Here is a 24083-nt window from a genome sequence, read left to right as displayed (position 1 = left end):
TAATATAAAACTTTTTACAAAATAATCAAAATTTAGTGGTAAACCTAATGAAGAGTTTAACATGGCTGAATGACAGAGCGCATCAGTAAAGAAGCCAAGCATATAAAATTATAATTCTTATTCTAATCAGTAAAATAATATTTTGGCAGGCTGTTTGATGTATTAATTGGTAGATATTATTTTTATTAATTTTTAATTTTTAGATATTTTATTTATTTATTTTTAGAGAGGGGAAGGGAGAGAGGAAGAAAGGAAAAACATTGATCGGTTGCCTCTCGTATGCATCCCAACTGGGGACCAAACCCACAACCTAGTCATGTGCCCTGATCAGAAATCAAACTGGTGACCTTTTGCTTTGTGGGATAACATCCAACTAACTAAGCCAGACCAGTCCAGGCAAAATCATTATTTTTAAATATGATACACCCCAAATCAAAGCAACATACTGGAAAATGAGAACCTGGCTCAAAACTTCAATTCCATCACAATATTGTGAAAATATATTGGATTTGGAACCAAAATTTAATGTATGGTTTTGGCAGCCTTTGACTTTCATATCAATAGTTTGTTGATGGAAATAACATTGATTTAATTTAGTCTCAAGGTTTCCAAGCTAAAACCAATTTGCTAACATTTCCAGTAACTGTGATACAATTTAACTTATAGGAAGACCCTAAATTAGCACAGTTCTCAACTCCTAGTAGAATTTCCTACCTAGAATTTAAGAGAACAGAAGCAGGGTCTAATTATGTCTATACCTCTCTTGTCCTTTGCCATAATTCAAAAGCTTAAACAAAATCCACAATAAAAATTTAAGGGAAATGCAAATATATAGGTCACTGACTCCACAATACTCTTCTGAGATACATATCATAAAACACTGTCTTATAATGAAATCTGTGATGGAATCAACATAACCAAGTTTTCTTAGTTTCTGTCATCCACTGCAAGAGCTTGAATTGGCTCACATTATGCTACATTCTGTACTGACGTAATTACATTCACTGTGTGGTGAAGTAACAGAGCACTTCAATATGGAAGCATGAAGTCCAGACTCAGCTTAAGATCCAGTGATGGTGCTGTGTGCACGGAGGAGAGGGGCGCAGGAATATTTACACTACAGGTGTGTCACATATTTAGATGGCAAATTAACCAGAGGCAGCATGTAAACAATGAATTGTTCTCCAAGTGTGCCTGCCCATGTTCTCCTATTTTTAGTTAACTTCTTGATTTCTCAAAGTCAAGAGAACCGCAAGACCTACAGTAAGAATCACTGTCATGATTACCTTAAGCCAAGTGGCTCTTTCTGTTCTTGCCCAACTATCATCCCTCAGTGTCTTACATCATACCTTTAGAGAAAAAAAGAAACACAACAAAACTAAATTTCAAAAGTTTCCAAAACCACATGCAAGCAAAAATTTAAAAACACAAATAAATAGCATTATGTAAATAATACTTTATTTGTAAGCCATACAAACATTAGAGAAAGAAAAAAAAATTTAAGCTCCCCCAATTTCTGGAAAAATTAAAACATTTAATTTGGCACAATAATGCAGTCCCTCCCTGTAACCTAAATCCATTATCAGAATAAGTGTTTAGCTCATATTGTATTTCTTCTCTAATGCCACAATCATTAAAAAGAACTTCATTCGTAATTTAGCAGAATATGGATTTGTATTCATATAAGTCAGTTTGATGTACAAAAAGAGTCAAAGCTACAGAAGCTTTAAATTTTAAAAGTGAATTCAACCTTCACTAACAATACACCACTATATAAAGAATGAAAACAAGAAGATTTCCATCCATAAATTAATGGCTGCACTAGGAATGCCCTACTATTAACACCAAACATTATATCAGGCCTGTTGATAAGAATTTTGAAAGAATAGCTAGTTAATATGGTCACTCTTATAAAACAAAATAATAATAATATTCATTACATCTGTGACTCAACAGTTTTTCATAAACAATGTTCAAATTCCAATTCCCAGAAAATCTATGACAATGACTCTAAATCAGGAAAACTACAGCAAAGTTTTGAAAAAGCTTTGAAGCTCTAGCAATTAACAAAATAAAAATGTTTACAAGTAGTTGTTCAATCTGAATGAGAGTCTTTGAAGAATAGAATAAGTGCCACTGAAATCAAAACTGATTTATCTAAATACGTCTGCATGTTCTGCCATTGCAGTAATAATGATGGCTTCTTCTGGAGTAATACAGGTTTTCCTGCCTTAGACAAACTGCTCTACCATTAAACTGATTTTCTTTACAATTAAGTGATTGTGAGAACTGTCAAAGGGAAACAAAAATAAAACAACTATTAGGTATGATGATACATTAATTATACAACCCCATCTAACAGTTTAATTTTGCAGTAACATTAAGACATTATTCAATAGATGTTGCTTAAGTTTATATATGCCAAGACTTACTCAGAATTAAGTATGAAGACAAGATTTCTAGAGGATCTCAGTCTGGTGAGGATAAACTGAATCATAAAGAATAGAAATACTATGTAAACTTCTTCAATTAAAGACCAATTAAAGAAAGGGGAGTTAATCTTTTGAGAACAGCTAAAAGCAAAGCTAAGAATTCATCTCTCCTATAAGGAAATAATTACTATTCCACTAAGCATCTGAAGATAAGACACATATACAGTGATACCTTGGCTAACGAGTAATCCTGCTAACGGATTTTTTGGCTAATGAAGATTTTTTTCGCTGTTTTCGGACTCAGCTAACGAATGTTTTAGCGGATGCGCACACTAACATAAAGCAGCAAACATGAACGGTCGGGCCATTCCAGGAGCTTATCTTTTCCGTCTGTATGTGTGTGACAAAGAAATGAGCTGACCACATCACACAGGGGAGACCCACCAACCCAACCGGGTTGTTTATGTTTGAGGCAGTGAGAAGTGAGATGCCTGACAACATAAGCTGCTTTGGATCTGGGGATGATGTACTGTAATAGTGTAAAGATCGTCAGTTTCATTCTACTCTCCATTCTCCTTTAACCATTTAGGTAGCTGTTCATCTCAACCTTTGGTTTTTGCCCTTTTATAGTGTGCTTTTTACTATTTTATAAAACTTATCTTTAAATAGTGGGCAGCATCCAGAATGAATTAAATGATTTTCTATAGAAATCTACAAGAAATCATGTTTTGGCTAACAAATGTGATTCCGGAATGAATAATTTTCACTATCCGTGGTATCACTGTACTCTATACACATAAACTAATTTAAAAGCGTGTTGGAATCAGTAAATTATCACCTCATGAAGAATAAACAGTTGATACCCATTTAGAGTAGAAATACTTGATGGAAAGTTTGTTTTGAAATGGCCAACAACTCTGCAAAACAATCAGATAAGAAGTCATAAAAGTAAAACAACATATGAGACATGGCTAAAGTCAAAGATTTCATAAAGCCATTTTATAATTTAACAATTACAAAAGGAAGTTAACTTATTTATACTAAATCAAATGTAAAATTACAATCATTATTTTTCTGGCACAATTATGGTTTTTGGTACTATTTCTTCAATAAAAAAAAACACCTGTATACACACCTATCCCAGTTCTGTTAACTGCGAACTACAAGCATCCTTTATTCTTATTTTTCTAGATCACTCTACTAAAAATATTATTCATACATTATCTGCAAAATTGCATTAATATTAGTCCTGCAAATCTGTCAAAAGTACCCCTCCAATTTTCAAGAGGTAAGTCCAATCCTGGAGTTATAGGTAAGAGGAAGATTGGTAGGCTCCTGGACTGTAGTGATTTCACATAGTTTTATGTGCCCTGCAGTAAATATATGTCAATTCAAGCTGTCAAAGTGGAACTGGTCAATACTGACTACCTATAAAATCTAAGTGTCCACATTTTTGTTTTGAATTTTATTTTTAAATGTAAAGGTAATGTATTAAACATTTTTTAAAGATCTAAAATTCTCTGTTATTTCATATAAATTTAAATTTAAAAAAGAAATACGAAGAAAAAGAAACATGCTGTTAAAAAAAAATTCCAGGACTTCTGGTCAAGATGGAGGTGTAGGTAGACACACTTCACCTCCTCATGGAACCATAGAAAGAATTACAACCAGATCTCAAAAACAGATAAGAACCAGAACCATCAGCAAAAGAAGCTGTATGAAAGTCCGACAACCAAGGATTTAAAGAAGCCACATTCATCCAGATGGGCAGGAGGGGCAGAGTCGCAGAGATGGTGTGGTTTGGATAAGCAGCAGCAGCAGCAGCAGTGGCCAGGCAGTCCCACATTCATGTGTGATGGATAAAGATCAGAAGCGATACCCTGGAGCAGAGCAACCCCACAGTCCAGTGTTCCAAAACCGGGAAGACAAAACCCCCATTACCTGTGCCTGTAAACCAGTGGGCCCTGAGATGACGGAAAAACTGCCGGCTTTTCACCACTTAAAGGGCCCGCATGGTCTTAGAATGTATGCAAACCCCAGGGCAACAACTGGAAGGGTGCCAATTGCATATGGTATGTGGGTGAAATGACTGGAAACAGGGCGAGTGCCAGGCAAACTGCCAGAAGCCACGCAGCAGCACTGTCCCCTCTCCACGCTACCCACCACAAACAGAGCCACAAAGTGGTGAAGTGGGTGGCCCCACCCTGGCAATTACCCAAGGCTCCACCCCATACGTCTTTCAGGTGTGCTTTTCTACAATAGGCCACACTACTAAGACAGGGAGTAAAAGCAGCTCTACCTAATACACAGAAACAAACATAGGGGGGCTGCCAAATTGAGGAGGCAAAGAAATATGGCCCAAATAAAAGAACAGAACAAAACCCCAGAAAAAGAACTAAATGAAACAGAGAGAGCCAACCTATCAGATGCACATTTCAAAACACTGGTGATAAGGTGCTCAGAGAACTCAAAGTATGGCAAAAAAAAAAAATAAAAAGGGTTTTACAAAGTGAAATAAAGAAAAATATACAGGGAACCAACAGTGATGGGAAGGAAGCTGGGATTCAAATCAACTATTTGGAACAAAAGGAAGAAAGAAATATTTACCTGGAACAGAAAGAAGAAACAAGAATGCAAAAAAAAGGAGAGGCTTAGGAACCTCTGGGACAACTTTTAACATGCCAACATCTGAATCATAAGGGTGCCAGGAAAAGAGGAAGAGCAAGAAACTGAAAACTTACTTGAAAAAAATAATGAAATAATAATAATTTGGCAAAGGAAAAAAGCATAGAAGTCCAGGAAGCACAGAGAGTCCCAAACAAGCTAGACCCAAAGAGGTCCACACCAAGACACATCATAATTAAAATATCAAAGGTTCAAGATAAAGAGAGAATCTTAAAAGCAGCAAGAGAAAACAGAGAGTTACCTACAAAGGGGTGCCCCTAAGACTATCAGCTGATTTCTCAAAAGAAACTTTGCAGGAAAGAAGGAACTGGCAAGAAGTGTTCAATGTGATGAAAAGCAAGGACCTACAACCAAGATTACTCTATCCAGCAAAGCTATCATTTAGAATGGAAGGGCAGATGAAGTGCTTCCCAGGCAAGGTAAAGCTAAAGGAGTTCAACATCACCAAGCCATTACTATATGAAATGTTAAAGGGACTTAATTAAGAAAAAAGATCAACAAACTCGCAACTATCAACAATTGAACCTAAAAAAATAAAAACAAATACAACAAACAAGCAGAACAGGAATAGAATCATAGGCATGGGGATCATTTGGAGGGTTATCAGCTGGGAAGGGGAAAGGGGAGAATGGGAGAAAAGGTGTACGGATCAAGAAGCCTAATTGCTAGGAACCAAATTGACGGTGGACGTTAAGAATAGTATAGGAAATGGAGAAGTCAAAGAACTTACATCCACGACCCATGGATATTGGGTATTGCTAGAGGGAAGAGGGGTATCAGGCAGAGGGGGGCAGAGGGGAAATATTGGGACAATTGTAATAGCATAATCAATAAAATATACTTAAAAATAAAAGAAATCCAAATGGTACCTTTATTTTTCAGAATCACTCCTTTTACTATCTTTTCCTAACATCACTTCATTTTCACAATTTCCCTAGTCCTTTCTGCAAATCAGTGTTTAACACCGTTCCTCCCACCCCAGATTTTAAAAGGATCCACTGCCCAACACATGAGAAAGCCCCGCAATCCAAGTATATTACCCTAATGATCTCCAATACTTTGAAAAGACACCTGTGAAAATGCCAAAGCCCTAAATTAGATCCCCAAGGGCTCCTTTCCTTTTTAATTCCATTTCTCTTTTTCTGGTCCTTTGGGCCAGAGGACTTCCCACCCAAGACCCCTCCCTCTTCCAGTCAAACCGAAATTCTCCTCCTAATTACCACCACCCCACTTTGGTCAGACGTCTCGTGAGTCCCAACCCGGTTCCGTTTCTCGCCTCGCGGTAACCTGGGCCCTGGCCCCGCTCCTCCGATCCCTCGCCCCCACTGCCAAATCCCAGAGCATCTCTTTCTCCGGCCCCACAATCCCTCCGGACCCCTTCGATTTCCTCTCATTACCCTGCTTTCAATAACCTCCAAGCCCTAGCCTTTTCAAGGCTACATCTCCCTCAGTCTCTCACTCGGTCTTGCCCCAGAGCCTCTACTTATCCCTCAGCCTCTGGCCCTCGGCATCCCCCAGGCCCTCGGCTCAATAACCTCCATTTCCCTCAGATTCCATTCTAGAGCTGCCTCTCCGGGCTCCCTCAACCGTCTCCCATGGCCCCTCCGGAACCTGTCCTCCGCAGCCCGCAGCTTCATCTCTGACACCCCCCTCTCTCCTGGTCGCAGGTACCCCCCAAACTCCCGTCTTTTCAGCCTCAGCTGCCGCTCACCTCCGCAGTCCGAGTGGGGCTGCCCGCACCCACCTCCGAGTCGGCTTCCGAGCCGCCGTCGGAGTCCGGGGCCCTCCGAGCTCCACCGGAGTGGAGCGCTTCGAGCGGCGGAGGCGGAGCCCGGGGAGGAGATCTGGAGTGGAGGCGCGGACGGTGGCGGCTGCGCGCAGGCATGGTTCCTCCCCGAGTCTCCGCGGATCGGGCAACTGCTCTCAGCGAAAACCGGAACTGCTTCTGGAGGCGGGGTCCTGCTGGCGGGAGGCGGAGCCCTAAGGGCGAGGGGCGGTGCCAAAACCGGAAGAGCCGCGGGCCTCAGGATGAGAGTCAGAGAACCACAGCAAGAAAACCCAAGAGCGCATGCATCAAGACCAAAGCAAGCCGATTAGGCCAAAGAAGGCTAGTGAAGATGGGGCGGGGTCGACGAGGTAGTACAGCAAATGGTGTTTGAGAACAAGGGAAAATTATCCTAATCCCTCTAGAGGGAGCCAGCTCACAATGGTCATTGTTACCATTTATTGCCCCTTTAATCTCTAACAGTCCAAATGACGCATAAATATCTCACTTGATCCTTGTGCCAACCCTACACGGCCAAGAAAGTTGACTGAATTCCGGTAGTTACTATGTGCCAAAGTCAGTATTCCCACTCAAATCTGTCTAACCTTAGAACCCATGCTCTTCTCACTCCACTATACTATCCTGTGAGAACTCCCTAACCTATGCCTAGCATTGGCATAAACGAAGTCCAAAACCAACTGCAACCTGGGCTCCAGCCCCTCCTTTGACCTTGCATCCCCAACCAGTGCAAGGCAGACTTCAGTGGCTCTGATGGGGGTGGGGACAGGTTCTGAGGTCGACATGCTTACATGGGATGTCCTGGTGTGGATTTTAACCTCAAGCTGGACTCAAGGCCAGGGGCAGCAGGGAAGCTTCCCACTGCAGCTGGTACTTCTCCCAGCCCCATCAGGGCTTTCATGAAGTCACTTGAGAGTAGCGAGACATCTCACCTCTTTTGCCAGTAACTATTTCTGACAGAAGGACAGACACAGATCTTTCTCAGTTTCTGTTGGGGAGACAAAAGCCCTTATAATTAGAAGAATCTCCCTCCCAACCCAAAAATGTTTCTGATGACAGGCCCTTAGGCTATTCAAAAAGTCTAGAGTAACATTCACCTCCCTTCTTCCCTTTTGACATACATGGACCATTTCAGCCTTCTCTTCTGAGAAATCATCTGTATTACAGAACCATTGTTCAAATCTTTACCCATAAATCCTGTGGGCATCCTTTAGATGAAGTCCTCCATGCCTCTCTTCATAGTTCTCTGACTACACAACTCAGGAAACTTCCTCTGAGCCCAAGAATCTAGAGACTCATCCAAACAGCCACAAGGTTCCCACCTAGACCTGCAGAATTTTTTCTGTCATTCATCGTTGGAGTCAACTACCTCCTCTCCACCCTGGATCTCTCCTTTAATCAGTCCTGAGAATCAAATAGCCTATCCAGGCCTCTAAACCTCTTCAAAAAAATGTTTCTTAAGCATATACTATGTGTCAGAGACAGAATATCCTTTCTTTCATTTAATCCTCACAATTCTTTGAGATAGGTGTAATTATCCTTCCTTTGTGGATGAAGAAACTGAGGTAAAGAGGTAAAGTGGTTTGCAGAGGTATGTCTGATTCATGTGGTCACGGAGTTTGGGGTTGGGGGTGGTAAGCTGGGGAAGAAAATGTCCTGTTCTCTCTGGAGGCCCCTGTGACTTGCTGAGTCACTTCCTTCTGTTCCACCTGTCTCTGCCAATCTCCAGGAAGGAGAAGTGACACTGGAGAGGCAAAGAGGAGTGACTGCAGAGACAGAGGAGTGGGTGGGCTGGCCCATGGCTGAGGCCTCGCTCCCAGACCTGAGGGGACATACTGAAGCCACTCCTTGCCCCAGTGTCCTGGAACTGGAGGAACTCCTGAGGGCAGGGACAATTACTTCTTGCAACCGGGTGGATGAAGTTTGGCCGAACCTTTACATAGGAGATGCGTGAGTGGTAGCTGGCCTCAGGGGTGTGTGGGGTTGGGGGAACAAGAAGAGACAGCTTTGGGGTTCTTTACCAGAGATGGGGTTGGAATGGGAACACGGAGAAATAGTTCTGCAATGAGCATCGTAGGCCAGGGACTTTCTCCAGGACCCCCGTATGCTGGGGACAGTGTAGGGACCATATGTGGCCACCAGGGGGAGCACTGCCTTCAGAAAGAGGGGACCTCCCAGAGTTTCCTGAAGTCTGCTGGCACATCCAGGACAACTGGGGAGTTTTGGGGGGCCAAGGCCTGGGGAATGGTGATTAGGGGTATGAAATGGATTGGACAGAGAGTTTCCCTTCCTGGTGCCAGCCTCTCTCTTCTGGACACAGAGTGGGTGAGCAAGCCTGACTAAAGGTGAATCAGGAAAGATGTCACCCCTAAACATTTTCAGAGCAGAAGTAGGTATGCAGTAGTGGCAAGGAGAGGCAGGGAGTGTGTGGGAAGGCACAGAGCATGAAGGAAGGGAGGAGCAGCTAGGTCCCAGGGTGAGGCAATCCACTCTTTTCTGTTCTGGCCAAGGCAGGGGCAATAACCTCGGGAAGCAAAGAGAGGTTAAAGATACTTCCTATACCTCCAACTCTCCCACCAGAAAGCTTTGAGGGTGGCATTGTGAGTTGTGGATCCCAGCTCAAACATGCTGGGTTCCTTCCAGCTCCCTTTGGACCCTAATGGCTCCGTCCCTCTGAAGTAAGGAACCTGGCAAAGCCTCCTTCCTGGACCCCATGGCTCAGCCAGCATCCAGCCCCTTTCCTCTCCTTCCCAGGGCCACAGCAAATAACCGCTTTGAGCTATGGAAGCTGGGCATCACCCACGTGCTGAACGCTGCCCATGGGGGCCTCTACTGTCAGGGTGGTCCTGACTTCTACGGCAGCAGTGTGAACTATCTGGGCGTGCCAGCCCATGACCTCCCTGATTTCAACATCAGTGTCTACTTCTCTTCTGCAGCTGACTTCATTCACCGTGCCCTCAACACACCCAGGGGTAGGACTTGGGGTCTGACCCTATATCCCACCCGGGGGTGATGTCCAGCTACCCTTGAAACACCAGTGCCCTCCTATTCCTAGTTTGTTTGTTTGTTTGTTTGTTTCAAATTATAAGAGAAAATTTACCCAGAAAGTCACAGAAGTAGAAGTGAGCAGTAGAAGAAATGGTCTCAGAAACCAAGTCACAGGGGCAAAAGAAGGGCCCCCTGGAGCCTAGGAGAGAGAGGCAAGGAAACCACCCTGGGAAAAGGGGTGGGGAGAGGTGCAGTGCACTCCACAGAGAGAGCCCCACTGGGTTCTCCATCTGGAGGGCCTGTGTCCGAAGGTCTCAGAGGAGGATCCCAGCCATCCCTAGGTTTTAAAAAGCCATCAGATTTTTTTAAATCCTCTGCTCAGTGCTTCAGTCATTTATCCAACTGCATTGCCTCACATATGAGGAAACTGAGGCCTAGAATATAAGGCCAGGCCATGTGTCAGGAGCAGGTCTGGGGCTGAAAGCCAGGCCTCCCAAACAGCAAAACAGTTCTTTCTCTACATGACTTAGCCTTGGGAAATTGCCATTTGGTACCTAGATGTCTGGTTTCTGCCCCAAAATACTTTTAAGTGGGAAAAAAAAAAATCTAATACACAGGGGACAATGAGGGACCTGGAGAAAGCTGAGCTCCTATTATATGTTTGTCCTGGTGAGAGCTGTGCCCCTTACCACTTGAACCTGGGTAAGCCAGCATCCCTCTCTGGACATCAGTTTCTCATCTATGTGATGGGAGAGACAAGACAAGCAGTTTTCAACCTGTGGGTTGTGACCTCTTTGGGGGTCAAATGACCCTTTGACAGGGGTTGCCTAAGACCATCGGAGAATACATATATAATTACATATTGTTTTTGTGATTAATCACTATGCTTTAATTATGTTCAATTTGTAACAATGAAAATATATCTGCATATCAGATATTTACATTATGATTCATAACAGTAGCAAAATTACAGTTATGAAGTAGCAACGAAAATAATTTTATGGCTGGGGGGTCACCACGACATGAGGAACTGTATTAAAGGGTTGCGGCATTAGGAAGGTGCAGAACCACTGGACAAGACTATGCGTGACTCATAGCACTTCTTAATAGCCAGAGCACTTTGACATTCATTTGTTCTTCATCCATTCACTCACCAGCTTTTTCTTGCCTTCTCTGTGTCAGGCACTGTGCGAGATGCTGGGAATTTACACTTAGGCAAGGCAGGTGCCTGCCCTCACATAATTTATTATATGTTTGGTGGAAAGACAGTCAAAATGTAAAGTATTATGAGTGCTACTCATGTGAGTGGACAAATATGAAGAGCTATGGGAGCGCAGTGCTCAACTCAGAGGATCAGGGAGGTAGGGCGACTTCCTTGTACAACGGTACTCACTGGGCCACATGCAAAAAGGATGGGCTGCTCTGTGATTCAAGTGATACCATGAGTGGGCAGGAAAGCCTATAAGAGGAAGCCATGTCTCCGCTGAAACCTGACAAACAAGTAGTAGATGTTAGTCAGACCAAGAGCAGGGAAAAAGATTCACAAGGAGTTGGAATAGCATGTGCTAAGGCTGGAGGCCAGAGACCATGACAGCTTCAAGGAACTGAAAATCACCTTGTGTTCCTAGAGCTGAAGGTTGAGGTGGGACAGCTGAAATGAAGCTGCAGGATCAGCAGGGTCCGGTTCATGGAGGGTCTAATAAACTATGCTAAGGACTTTAGACCCCACCCCAAGGCTAGGAAAAATAGGTGTTGGTTTACCCATTTGACAGATCAAGAGACTGAGACCCATAAAGCTTGAATGATTTGCCCTGGCTTTGTCATAGAGTACACCCAAGGCAGAGCGGGGAAAGGAACTTGGGTCCACACCCCAGCACCTGGGTGGGCCGTCTGGTGGGAAAGGGTCTTTCACCAGGATGTCTTCTTCAGCCAAGGTCTTGGTGCACTGCGTGGTGGGTGTGAGCCGCTCTGCCACGCTGGTCCTGGCCTACCTCATGCTGCACCAGCAGATGTCCCTGCGCCAGGCAGTGGTCACCGTGAGGCAGCACCGATGGGTCTTCCCCAACCGAGGCTTCCTTCACCAGCTCTGCCAGCTGGACCAGACGCTGCGGGGGGCAGGCCAGAGCTGAGGGGCCAGGTGAGGGCTGGGCAGGGTGTGAGGGGACAAGGGGGCTAGGCAGGGTGCCATTAGAAGTGAGAGGTCAGGTGAGAGCTGGGCAGGGAACATGGGGAGGGAGCAGTTCAGAGGTCAGCTGTCAGAGCTGCATCTGGCTGGATGTGGCCTACTCTCCAAACTGCTGGGTTCCCCTCTCTGACCCAAGGTCTTAGCAGAGCCCAACCAAGATAAGCCTCCAGTAGGGCCCTCTCTCTCCCCACAGCCTACCCAGATTCTTCAGACCCCAGAGAGGATGGAAAGACTAGGAAAAAGGTGGGAAAAGCACAAATGGGGAGGTGAGCTTGTAGGGAGCTCTGCTGGTATGGGGAGCCAAAGGAGGACAGGGACGCATGTTCCCGCCCTGCTCTCTTTCCTCTGAACAGGTCTCAGAAACCTGGCATAGCAGCAGATCTCTGATTGTGCTCAGTCACCCCACTTCCTCGGCTTGAGGTTCTTAAAAACCCTGACCTCAAACCTCAGCATCTTTCCCATCAGGCAGCTGGCTTTGGGGGAGTTATTTGGGCTATGGCATTGCACATTCCTGGGGGTGCCATCCACCAGTCTGTGCAACTGGACCCCCCAGGAGTGTGTAGTGCCCAGCCTGTGCAGCTGTACACAGGTCCTGATGTTGACCTGCCCTGCCTCCTTGGCCGAAAGCCTGTTGGGGGCTCACCTAAACCCACCAAGGCAGCAGCCCTGCCAGTCCTGGCACCTGTGGGCTGTTGGGATCTTCCCACACCTCTGCATACCTTCCCTTCCTCTCTGAGGGAAAGGGTGAGGCAGCTCCCAGTTTAGTTAACTCTCACGTCAGCCTGCCTCACCATTCCCACGTGGGGAAGGAGAACAGGAGCTCCTGCCACCAGCCATGACCTTCTCGCACAGCCCTGCTGATATAAAGTTCTCCTGATGTCACCCCAATCCATTCTCTGCCTTGAACTCAGCACCCTACTCCCTACCTGCCCACACCCAATTGGATCTCAGAGATCAACAGAAGGACTCTCCCTAACCTGCCTCGCTCTCTGTCGCTCTCTGGTTCTGGGGACCCTTTTAGGACCTAAAGTTCTTCCTGAAGTCTATCTAGACTCCTCCCTGTTTCCATTTACCCCTGCCTTCTTGTTCTGTGTTCAGTGCATTTGCAGCAATGGCACAAGGGGAGCAGATCCCTAATACCTCCTCTCCCAAGTCGCTTCCCGTCTGTTGGAGGCCCCAGCATCCCCAGCTGCCCAGGAGAAGGAGTTGGGCTACCCCAGCAACAGCACTGCTTCTCAGGCCCACCAGTGGTCGCTGAGGTGCTGCTTTAATTTCTTTAGCACTGGCCCTGTGTCTTCCTCCAGCTCAGTGGGGAGGAGGCAAGGGTGTTTCTTCCTGGGGTGGCATCGGGATTGTGAGGGAGCTGCAGAGAACCTACTGCCGTCCTCCCACCGCACCCAGGCTGGGTCTGTCCCTGGCTGGCCACAACTGCCTACCTTCCTCACATTTACACCCGCTTACCCCCACCCCAGAACCATCCGCTGGAGGGTTAGGCCTCTAAGTCTGACATCCAGTTCCCTGCTCCTGCTACCCACACTGTTCCCTCCCTCAACTCTCCATAACCTTGACTTTGGCTGTGGGAAGCTTGTAGGGAGCTCTGCTGGTATGGGGAGCCAAAGGAGGACAGGGACGCATGTTCCCGCCCTGCTCTTTCCTCTGAACAGGTCTCAGAAACCTGGCAGAGCAGCAGATCTCTGATTGTGCTCAGTCACCCCACTTCCTCGGCTTGAGGTTCTTAAAAACCCTGACCTCAAACCTCAGCATCTATCCCATCAGGCAGCTGGCTTTGGGAGAGTCATTTGGGCTACAGCATTGCACATTTCTGGGGGTGCCATCCACCAGTTTGTGCAACTGGACCCCCCAGGAGTGTGCAGTGCCCAGCCTGTGCAGCCGTGCACAGGGGCCCAGGGCTGGGACGCTGAATGATGAGGGGCTGTAGGGGACCTCATCTCTCTCCACAAGCCCTGGGCCCCAAACGCCTCCTCATCTCTCCCAGCATGTCTTGACCTTACCCAGAGGGCTCAGAGCAGAAGCAGATTTAGGTGGAAGCTCCTGTCTTTGACCCAATGATACGGCCCCAGCTAGTCTGGCCTTGGTTTACCTGCCTGTGACATGGAGCTCATCTCTCCCCTAGAGCTGGCCCTCCCTTCCTGCCACGGGGCTCTGCCACTTTGCCACTCTGGCACTGGCCCTGCTGGTGCTGCTGAAGACTCCGGCCCAGGTGGACACCCAGAAGATGGTCAGAGCCCGATGTGGGGTCCGCCCTACGGCCTGCTACTCCAACCGCTTCCTCCGGCGGCCTGCACTTTCTCTCAGCCACTGTCTTCAGTCCCCACAGGTGGGAACTGGCTGCCCTCTCCGCCAAGCCCTGAGGTTCCTGGGCCAGGGACCCCAAGGTCCCTTGGAGGGGGTGGGGGAACATGGGAGGAGTGCTAGAGGGGATTGTGAGTGTTCCCGATAGCCCTTGGCCACAGCGGCCTCTACCCACTCTCCTTAGCACTCAGGGAGCCCCAGCAGGGGCTGAGCCTTACTCCCTGCGGCTCAGACTTCCCAGACCCATGTAGGTACAGCTGCAGGTATGCATATGTGTCTGTGCGCCTGTTGTCTGGGAGTGGGAATGACAAAGACTACTGAAGTTTGGGCACATGAGGAGGGTCTCTGGAGAGCAGGGAGTGTTCTTAATAGGCCCAAAATCTAAGGTCTCAAATTGATAGCAGTTAACCTTAGAAGGAACCTTAAAAACCATTTCACTGGCCTCAAGGGAGAGTGGGAACTGGGCCAGGAAAGCCTCCTGGAGGAAAGAGGAACTCAGCAGAGGGCAGAGTGCCTTCTGGACCACAGGCCTAAGGACCTGCTCTGAACCCCTTTATTCCTTTGTCGGTCTTCCCATACGTCCTTCAGCCTGAGTCTTCTAGGTCTTAATCCTGGGACAGTCCTGCAATTCTTAGCCCCCAACTGAAGCCCCTCGACCTGAGTTCTGGTGTTGGCAACGCCACCAGTTTGTGATTTTGGCTGGTCTCCTCCCTGTCCTCCTCCATAGAAGATCCATCCAGCTTTAACTTTCTGCCCTTGTTCCTCACCACCCTTGAAGGCCAAGGGAGCTTTTCAGATGGCTCCACAATCAACATACACATACAAGCATCTGGCAGGCCATCCCCTGCTGGGCTCCCTCTACTTGAGCAGGGCCAGGTGCCTGGCTGGGTGTGGCACTGACCATGCCATGGGATCTGTGGGTGAGTGGGCAGTGGCAGGTGGAGGCCAGAAGAGGGGAGCAGCACATCATGCTTTATAATTAAACTCAAATCAAAAAATAGAAACAGCATCAAGTGTGCAGAGACAAGCGGCTGGAAGTCAGCAGCACCAAGTGCCTGCTAGAGAAGACCACAGCCTGGGCCAGATACCCTCACAGGTGGGTGAGTGCCCCTACTTCAAGGGGGCACAGAGCTTGCTAGGTAGTGAGGGCCAGGGCACCTGTGCCTGTGTGTATTGTGTTGGGGGCAGGGAGGGTATTGGCTTGGATTGGTGGATGGACTGGGTCAGAGATAGCAGAGTCAGAAATACTTGAGCTTGAATCTTGGCTCCCATGCTTATTGGCTGTGTGACCTTGGGTATATGGCTTAATCTCTCTGAGTCTCAGTTTCCTTATCTGGAAAATGGAGATAATAATATTACCTGCCTCATAAGGGTACTGTGAGGATTCAATGAGAAAATGTAAGCCCTTAGCTCTGTCTGGTACATGGTATATCCTTAGTAAGTGGTGAACATAATAACCATCACCAGACAGAGAAAGAGACATCAGGAAACACAGAGGTAAAGACCAAGCCTTACTGTCCCATGGGAAAGTTACCCTCTACCTAGGGTATGGCTGAGGCTTGAATAGGTAACAGTAATAATAGTAGTGATAATAATAGTATTGTAAGATGTGCCATTTACTGGGCATCTACCATGAGCCAGACCCTGTGGGAAGTGCCTTACATTTATGACCTCATGGGATTCCCACCACAGCCCTCTGAGGACACTGGCTCAGAGACGCGCACACAGATACAAGCACCAGACCTAAGAACTCTGCCCAGGCCTACCCTGATCCAAGGCCTGCATGCAAAGTGCACAGACCCACCAGCAGATCACCATGGGCAGCCTACCTGCCTCCCTCCCCAAGACTTCCTTCACCAGAGTCCTCAGCGATCTCTGGCCCCACCTGTCCTGTGCTTATAGTCCCATCTGATCTGCCTGGGCAGGAGGAGGAGGAGGAAGAGAGTGAGTAGCAGGAAAGACAAGGGGGAGTATCTCCCAGAGCTGCAGCTGAGGAGGTGGGTGGCAAACAGCTGCCCCCTGCCCAGAGAGGGCCTGTGCCTCACTAGAGGCCATGGCACGCAGGGCGTGCTGGGAGGCTTGGAGCAGCAGGAGCTCCTGTGAGAGGGGTGGAGGCAGAGGCAGCCTGGAGAGCGACACAGAGAGGAGGAGAGATACAAAGACAGAAAACAAGTGTCTGAACTTGTCAACAGTAGCAACACAAGAGCAGGCAAGCTTCCGCCTACGGAGGCAGCTGTTCAGCTCAGAGGGGAGATACAGGAAGGAGGGCAAGTGAGGGCTGGAGTGAAGAAGAGAAAAGCCACGCCAGCCCTGTCCCTGCTAAAGGCTGGGCCCTGCTTCACCCTCTGGTGGCCCAGGAGGTGTGGGAGGAAAGTGTTGGACAGGGTCCTTGGCAGTCCCTGTCTGTGGGTGACAGAAACCAGGGGGGCCGTAGCAGCCACCAACTCCTCTTCCTTGGGTGTGCCTGGAGCTTGAAGGATGAGTCCAAGGGCGAGGGTCTAGGCCTGACTCGGCTGGCAAAAGTGGGATGGAGCAGACAGGTGGGGATGATCCAAGGGCATCAGGAAGGAGTCTCCAGACAGGACCTCACAAGGAGTACCACTTAATCCAATGGAAAGGCGCCATTCTCCAGACGTAGGTCTAGGACCTCTAGGAAGCTGAGCCTAGGGCTGTGGCTTAGGAGCCCGCAATCCTTGACCCGTCTGCTATCTCCTCCTCTGCCCAGGAGCCTTCAGGAGGAGCAAGGTCCAGCTCTTTCAACTGAAGCCTGGCAGCTTACTCCCAGGCGCAGCTGGGCTGCAAGGCACCCACTGACCACTTGGGGGCAGCCTTACCCCACGCCAAGCTCAGAGTCCAGAGCCCACGTCTACCAAAACCCCATCTGCCCTGCTTGGGGCTCAAGCACCAGCTGGCTGCTCCAGACCAGTGTGGCTTTTGGATGACCCTGGGACCTGGGGGGCTTACCCCACCCTAACATACTACACCGCTCTCTACCCTATGGTTGCTACATACCCAGCCACCCCTCTCTCATTCTTGGGTCAGACCACCAGGGACTCCTCAGTTGAGCAAGATCAGGGTATTTAACTTGAGAAGAAAAATGTGGCCAAGAGAGAAGCAAAGACTTGCTCGAGGCCACAGAATAGATCATGGCCTGGGTCTCCTCTTTCTCGCTAAAGTTCTCTTCCCACCACTTCAGGTAGCAGCCTCCCATCTCCATAGGGAGTTCCAGGCCCAAGAGCCCTTAATCCCAAAGAGCTGCCCCATGTACAGAAAGCCTAGGGTTTGGAAGGACTGTGCTTCCCTCCATAAAGGCCTAGGTGTGCTCTCAGGCCCCACCCCCATGGGCTCCAAGAGGAGGACCTGGAATTCTAGCCGCTTCACAGAATTTGTGTTCTGGGCGGAACCACCCCAGCCCCATTCTGCTCCTGGCCTTAGTCCTGTCCCTGCCCCTATTCCCCAACTCCTGGCCCTAGACTATGCCTTAGGTAGGTGGCAGGCCACTCAGCCTGCCCTGAGAGATCACAGTGGGGATGAGGGGGAAAGCCGGGTCTTCACTTCCACCCTGCCCACCGGCTACCCGTTGTGTGAGCTTGGCCAAGCCAGTGGCCTCCTGGGTGCCTGTTTCTCTTTCTGGTCCTGGCACCGTCCACCAAAGAGGAAAGATGTTTTTTCCAGTTTGTACCTTCCCTAGATTCTGGTTGAGGGGGCCAGGGACAGTTAGCCCAGACAGGCACTCCTTCCCAGCACGGCATGAGACCCACGTTCTGGTGCCACTGACACCCCAGCTCTGCAGGGTCCCAGACCCCCTCAACCAGCTGACTCCTGAGACAACCCACCCCACCTGGGTGAGACCGGACCTGCAGCGCTGGCCTGAGTCATGGGGGTAAGGAGGAAAGCCCCAGGACTTATTGGCACATGTGTAACAACACCAGCCTCCCCTGCAGAGTTGGATGGGTTAGTGATCGCTCTCTGGAGTCCCCAAAGATGGTAACTGGAAGGCTTGGGGGCTGAACTGCAGGATCACAGAACTGGATTGAAACCACAGCTTTGCTATATATCAGCCATATGGTTTTGGGTATCACTTAAAAAAATTTCTCTGTGAGCTTCAGCTCCTCCTATGTAAAATAGGGACCTACCGCAAATGAGGCACCAGGCCCCTGCGAGGCATTAGCTCATCCAGTATGGAAATGCTAACAAATGCCATTCATAGCCCAGGCCCCTCACTCCAGAGAGGGGCTCTGCTCTCCAAGCACCTGAACATGAGAGGGTGTGGGGGCCTGAGGGCCAACCTGAAAGTAGCAGAGGAGGGGGCTTGAGATGAGCTGCTCAGGTTGTAGGGAGCCACGACCATCTGAGGTCTCCATCCCTACAAAGTCCTAAGTGACCAGCGACTTAAGGGGTTGGGTCTGCACTGACCCATTGCCACAAACAGGGAACTCCAAGGACTCCTTGGCCAAGGTTTCTGATCTCAGGGGCCTCTGGAGAGGGCAGGAGAGAGAGCAACATGGGGTTCATTGTTCCTTGGGAAAGGGTCTAGGCCTCAGCCCCAGCTGAGCTGGTTAATAACCTCATACAAACTAGCTGAGGCCCTTCCCACATCTTCCCACTGCCTCCTGGGCTCTGCGCCACTCCTGGGCCTGTGGATCAGCTGGACCCATCTTCCGGGAGCAAGCCTCTAGCCACCATGGTGTTCACCCTGTTCTAGGATGGACTCCCTGCAAAAGCAGGACCTCCGGAGGCCCGGGATCCACAGGTCAGGCCCAGTGTTTCCCTACCAGCCACCTACGCTGTCCTCGCTGCAGCAGTTGCTGTGGGTCCGTCGGGCCGCCACACTGAGCCACATCAACGAGGTCTGGCCCAACCTCTTCCTGGGAGATGCGTAAGTACAGCCCACATGAAGGCGGACCTCTCCCAGAGCCCTCTGTAGGCCCGGGTGATACCGTCTCTGCCGCCTGTGATCTCTTTCCACATGTTTTTTCCCTTTTATAGAATTTATTCTCTTAATTGTGGAAGTAGAACACTCATAAGAAAAGTGCATAGGGCTCCTGTGAACAGTTCCACCACCCAGGTCAAGAAACAGGACATTACTTGTGCCTCCGAAGCCCCTTCTGCACTCTTCTCATTATAACCCTTTCCCTGTAGATAACCACTATGTGTCGAAATAATTATTTCCTTGCTTTTCTTTATAGTTCTACCACTCACATACTTAACAATATAGTTAGTTTTCTTTTAAAGTTAGATGAATGGAATCATACTGTGCGTGTTTTGTGCCTGGCATAATTTGCTCAAAATTGTAAGATTCATGCATGTTATTATGTGTAGCTGCAGTTCATTCATTTTTTTTTTAATTGCTGTAACCATTCGATTGTGCAAATACCCCATAGTTTATCCATTTTATTGTACACAAACTTGTGAGTTGTTTCTACTTTTTGGCTATTATGAGTAGTGATTTTAGCAACATTGTAGTACATGTGTCCAGGCAATGCACACATGAGTTTCTCTAGGGAGTATACAGACAGAGTAAAACTGAATCATTTTCTCTAAATATTTTTTCTTAAAATTTAGAACATATGGACCAATATGTGTGGATTTTAGAACATTTCCTGAATATTTAGTGAATAGGGATCTGTATCTTGAAACAACATGGCAAACTTGCTACCCTTCCTACAGATAACTAGTAATAAAATCCTTGTTGACTTTAAAAAATGCATACGCACATACATACATAAATGATTTTTCACATTTTTTACAAAATGCTATCACTTTCTAATCCCATTTTATAATCTGCTTTATATAAAAAGCTTTTTAAATGGAATCATACTGCATACTTTTAAAACCTACTTAAACAACATTTTGTTTTGTACTCTGCAGTTTTCACAGGTTCTTAATACAGCGTGAACACCTTTCCTTGTTTAACTATATCTAACGCCATATTTTAGGGGCCGCATATTATTTCATTTACCTGTACCTACTCAGTCTTTTATTAGAGGATATTTAGTGATTTTCCCCAGTTTGTCACCATCTTAAAATATCATTAGATCCAAATTACAGATGTCTGTGGGCACAGTGTGGATTCTTTCTTTAAGTCCCTAGAAGAAGACTTGCTGGGCAAAGTATGAGTACATTTTTACAGCTTTTGGTGCATGCAGCCAAGTTGCTCTCCAGAGAAGTTGGCCTGAGTGAAAGGGACTCTTGAACTCTGACCAGAGGATCCCCTTCACATCAGCCCAGTTCACTGGTTCCAGTCTCTACCCCTGGAGGAGGTGGCAGAGGAGGGAAGGGGACAAGTTCCAGCCTGGCCAGAAGAGACCCAGGGAGATCTACCCCCCCCCCCCGCCCTGTTCCCAATGCCCCCCACGCCCTCCCTCCAGGTACGCAGCCCGGGACAAGAGCAAGCTGACCCAGCTGGGCATCACCCATGTTGTGAATGTAGCTGCGGGCAAGTTTCAAGTGGATACAGGTGCCAAGTTCTATCATGGGATGCCCTTGGAGTACTATGGCATTGAGGCAGAAGACAACCCCTTCTTTGACCTCAGTGTCTACTTTCTGCCTGTTGCTCGATACATCCGAAATGCCCTCAGTGTTCCCCAACGTAAGCTCCTGGGGAAGGGACTGGGGTGGAGGTGGGGGTGGGGGTGGGGGTGCGATCTGGGGCTCTCCATTTTTCCAGTTAGCACTCATGGGTGGAGTGTCCTGAGCCACAAACCTCTCGAACAACCCCCATGGGGCAAATAGCTACTATCATTTAGTGAGCATCCCCTTCAGAGACAGTGGAAACCAATAATCATAGACATCACTAAAGTCCAGTGTGATCATCAGTATAGCTATACAGTATCCCTTGGTAAGAGACAGAAGGTATAGGACCAAGCAAAGGCCCCTGAGCAGGCTCTCCTAAAATGAAGCCTTGGCATAGAGCTGCAGGGACAGGGACAGGAGAGAGGGCAGAACTTGGAGAAAAGAGAGACAGGGAGATACCTCCTGTAATCTACCATAATCCCAGAGAACTCCAGGAGCACATCCTCCCCTTAGCCCCCTCCAACTCACCAGAGTTGCAAAGGATGCCAGAGGAAGCACCTTGAACCAGGAGAAGGGAATCCCAGATGCTAATCTTATCTCTACCACTAATTTGTTTCGTGAACTTGAGCCAGTTCATTTCCCTCTCCGGGCCTCATTTGCCCTCATTTGTGAACACAGTGTCAGTACTCCAGGATACTCTGATAGACGGGCTGAAGGTTGTCCAGAAGTACCTCTGATTCCCACATGGGTGGGTGGTACGAGGGCAGGTGGTTGACGTGAGGTTGGCTCTCCCTGCAGGCCGCGTGCTGGTACACTGCGCCATGGGGGTGAGCCGCTCCGCCACGGTTGTCCTGGCCTTCCTCATGATCTACGAGAACATGACGCTGATGGAGGCCATTCAGACGGTGCAGGCCCACCGCAATATCTGCCCCAACACGGGCTTCCTCCGGCAGCTCCAGGTTCTGGACAACCGACTGGGGCAGGAGACGGGGCGACTCTGACCTGGTGGACAGCCAGGAGCCCTGACCCTCTGGTCAGCATGGCCCGAACTGGCCCTGGGGACAGTAGCCTCTGCTGTTTCCAGTGACCTTGAGATGTACATAGTGAGTGGGCTTGGCTGAGGCAGAGGCAGGGAGAGCCGAGTGGTAACCTTTAGCAGGTGGATTTCCCTGACCCAATCCAGAGATTCTTTATGCAAAAGAGTTCAGTCTGTCTCTATAATAAAAGGTTCATCGTCATAGAGACAGGAAACCTGGTGGTTTGTGGGGTGGTGGCTCACTCTGGGGATGGTCACAATATCCCAGAAAGCCTGCCAGCTCTGATTCAGCCTGATGGCATCCTAGAGAAGGACTCCGAGTCCCTGTCAAGGCTTCACTGAGAAGGAAGGCAGGTGAGAACCCATTAGTGATGCCACCCTTGGGTGCAAGAGGAAGTAGTGGGATACAAGTGCTCTTCATCCTGTCTTCCTCAAACCAGCACCCATGTGCTAGGTTTCTTGAACAATGACCAGAGTTCAGTGCATCACCCCGTCTCCGTGCCCTGCCTCCATCAAAATCAGATGATCAAAACTCGCTGTGCACAAATAGCACCCTTGAATCCAGTCAATCTTTTCATTTATGCTCTACTTTCAGAAGAACTGACTAAAATTACAGACACTTAGAAAACAGAGGCATTAAACAAGAGGATAGGAAATCCTAGGCAAAGGATCGTTATATGATGAAGTAAAACCTTTAGCTCTGAGTTTCTTTGTACTTGTGCCCTATAAAACAATATAAAAGCCTGCAGACTTTTCACCTGTAAGTGGTACAAGGCATCACAAAGATTAAATGGGCTGCCTTTTCTTCTCCTTCTCTGGTTGCCACTATTTAGCTCTTGCCTCCTCCAGCTGACCCATAAAGGTCAAGGTTTCTTAGGGTCCCTGCTCTCCTGGGAGACCCTCATGCTCCCACAGCCTCAGTTCATATCTCTAGGCTGATGACTTCCAGACTGCTGTGGCTGGTTCAGTTCTCTCTTCTGAGCTCAAAGCTTCTGTATCCCACGGGCCACCTCCATTTGGATACTGCCCTTGAACTTCAAACTCAGCTGAACTTTTCATCACTCTCCCCTCAGACCCACGTTTCTTCCTAGTGTGACAGCCACTGTTACCCAAGTCAGTGATGGATGTCACCCTGGACTCCTGCTTCTCATCAATTAGCCTATTGATTCCTCTTCCTAAATACAACTTGGATCTGCTCACTAAATGTCATCTTTGTCTTGACTACTCCAGTTCAAGCCATCCTCACCTCTCACCTGGGCTCCTACCACAGTCTCTGTCTCCCGCCTGGCCCTACCCACCTCCAGTGGCATGCCAGCATCTCACTAAAGTGAAAATCTGATCACATCACTCCTCTATTTATAAGCCCTGAAGTATAAGCACCTTGACAAGTATAAAGATGCTTCATTATCTGAGAACTTCTCATAGCTCCAGCTGTATTTCTTGCAGTTTCTGTTCCCATACATACCACGTAATTAAGAAACAGTAAACCTCAGACCTCAGGTAATTGGTGTATGTTTCCGGTGGCCCTACCAGAGTGCACCCCTCTCACTACCCTTCACTGCTGTCTCTGACCAGCCTTTTCCTGGGCTCGGTGTCCCTCTCCATGGCTCCCATGCTCTCTGGCAATGATTCTGCCTCGGGTACAGCTCTGTGTTTCTGGGGACCAGCAGCCACAGGATGGCATCACTGCCACTCGGTCCTCTCTACAGAGGCCACCAGGGGGAGTGGATCCCAGCTGGGCCTTCCTCCAGAAGGTACCTGCTCTCCTCCCAGCTCCATCTGCAGGTATCTCATCATTTGGTTACCTTGACTCTCTCTTCCCAGCTCATGCTGTCCCCTTGCGTTACCTTTGACGCCCCCCCCCAAACACCCCCCACCTCTTCTCACCAGGGCTCTCTGGGGCCAGCTCTGCCCTCTCCTGGGGGCTGAGGGGGCTTTTGCCCTTACCTGCCATCTGGTCTAGTTCCAGAAGACAAGTACTTTTCCTTTGTTCAAATAAAAAAGGTGTTGCCCTCTGAGTAAAACAGCCTTTCAGGCAGAAGCCCTGATCAAGGAAAAGATGTCTCTTCCTCCTGAGCAGACAGAGCTTCAAGTCAGATGCCCAACTGAGTGAGCTCAGTGCAGGTTGCGGTTTAGCCCCCATTC

The 24083-nt window shown here is 48.2% G+C and overlaps 2 protein-coding genes across 4 annotated transcripts in view; one reads left to right on the top strand and one right to left on the bottom strand.

Moving 5' to 3' along the window:
* The window catches only part of SAMD8 (sterile alpha motif domain containing 8), a 61822-nt gene extending 54784 nt beyond the window's left edge, over positions 1-7038 (bottom strand). The window contains exon 1 of one of the 2 annotated variants that reach the window (XM_090278253.1): positions 6829-7038. In XM_090278253.1, coding sequence (XP_090134379.1) covers positions 6829-7002 — 174 coding nt within the window. In that variant the 5' untranslated portion in view covers positions 7003-7038. Of the gene's footprint in view, positions 1-1286; positions 1352-6828 lie in introns of those variants that run through there. The other variant, XM_090278254.1, reaches the window with a different exon arrangement.
* A 1600-nt stretch (positions 7039-8638) lies between these two features.
* On the top strand, positions 8639-22748 carry DUSP13A (dual specificity phosphatase 13A). 2 transcript variants are annotated; one of them, XM_090278252.1, is made up of 7 exons: positions 8639-8850; positions 11818-12025; positions 14208-14411; positions 15388-15482; positions 19092-19265; positions 20758-20978; positions 21701-22748. In XM_090278252.1, exons 1-7 carry the CDS (start codon positions 8699-8701, stop codon positions 21901-21903), a joined length of 1257 nt encoding a protein of 418 aa, XP_090134378.1. In that variant the 5' UTR covers positions 8639-8698; the 3' UTR covers positions 21904-22748. The 2 variants fall into 2 exon arrangements, with proteins under 2 accessions (XP_090134378.1, XP_090134377.1); XM_090278251.1 differs by lacking the exons at positions 14208-14411; positions 15388-15482; positions 19092-19265; positions 20758-20978; positions 21701-22748 and adding an exon at positions 9655-9872 and having other exon boundaries at positions 11818-12019.
* Positions 22749-24083: the final 1335 nt, after the last annotated feature.

The sequence above is a fragment of the Furipterus horrens genome, unplaced genomic scaffold, assembly GCF_987537825.1.
Source record: "Furipterus horrens unplaced genomic scaffold, mFurHor1.1.pri manual_scaffold_5, whole genome shotgun sequence".
NCBI lineage: Eukaryota > Metazoa > Chordata > Mammalia > Chiroptera > Furipteridae > Furipterus > Furipterus horrens.
This window is presented reverse-complemented; position numbering and strand designations above follow the sequence as displayed.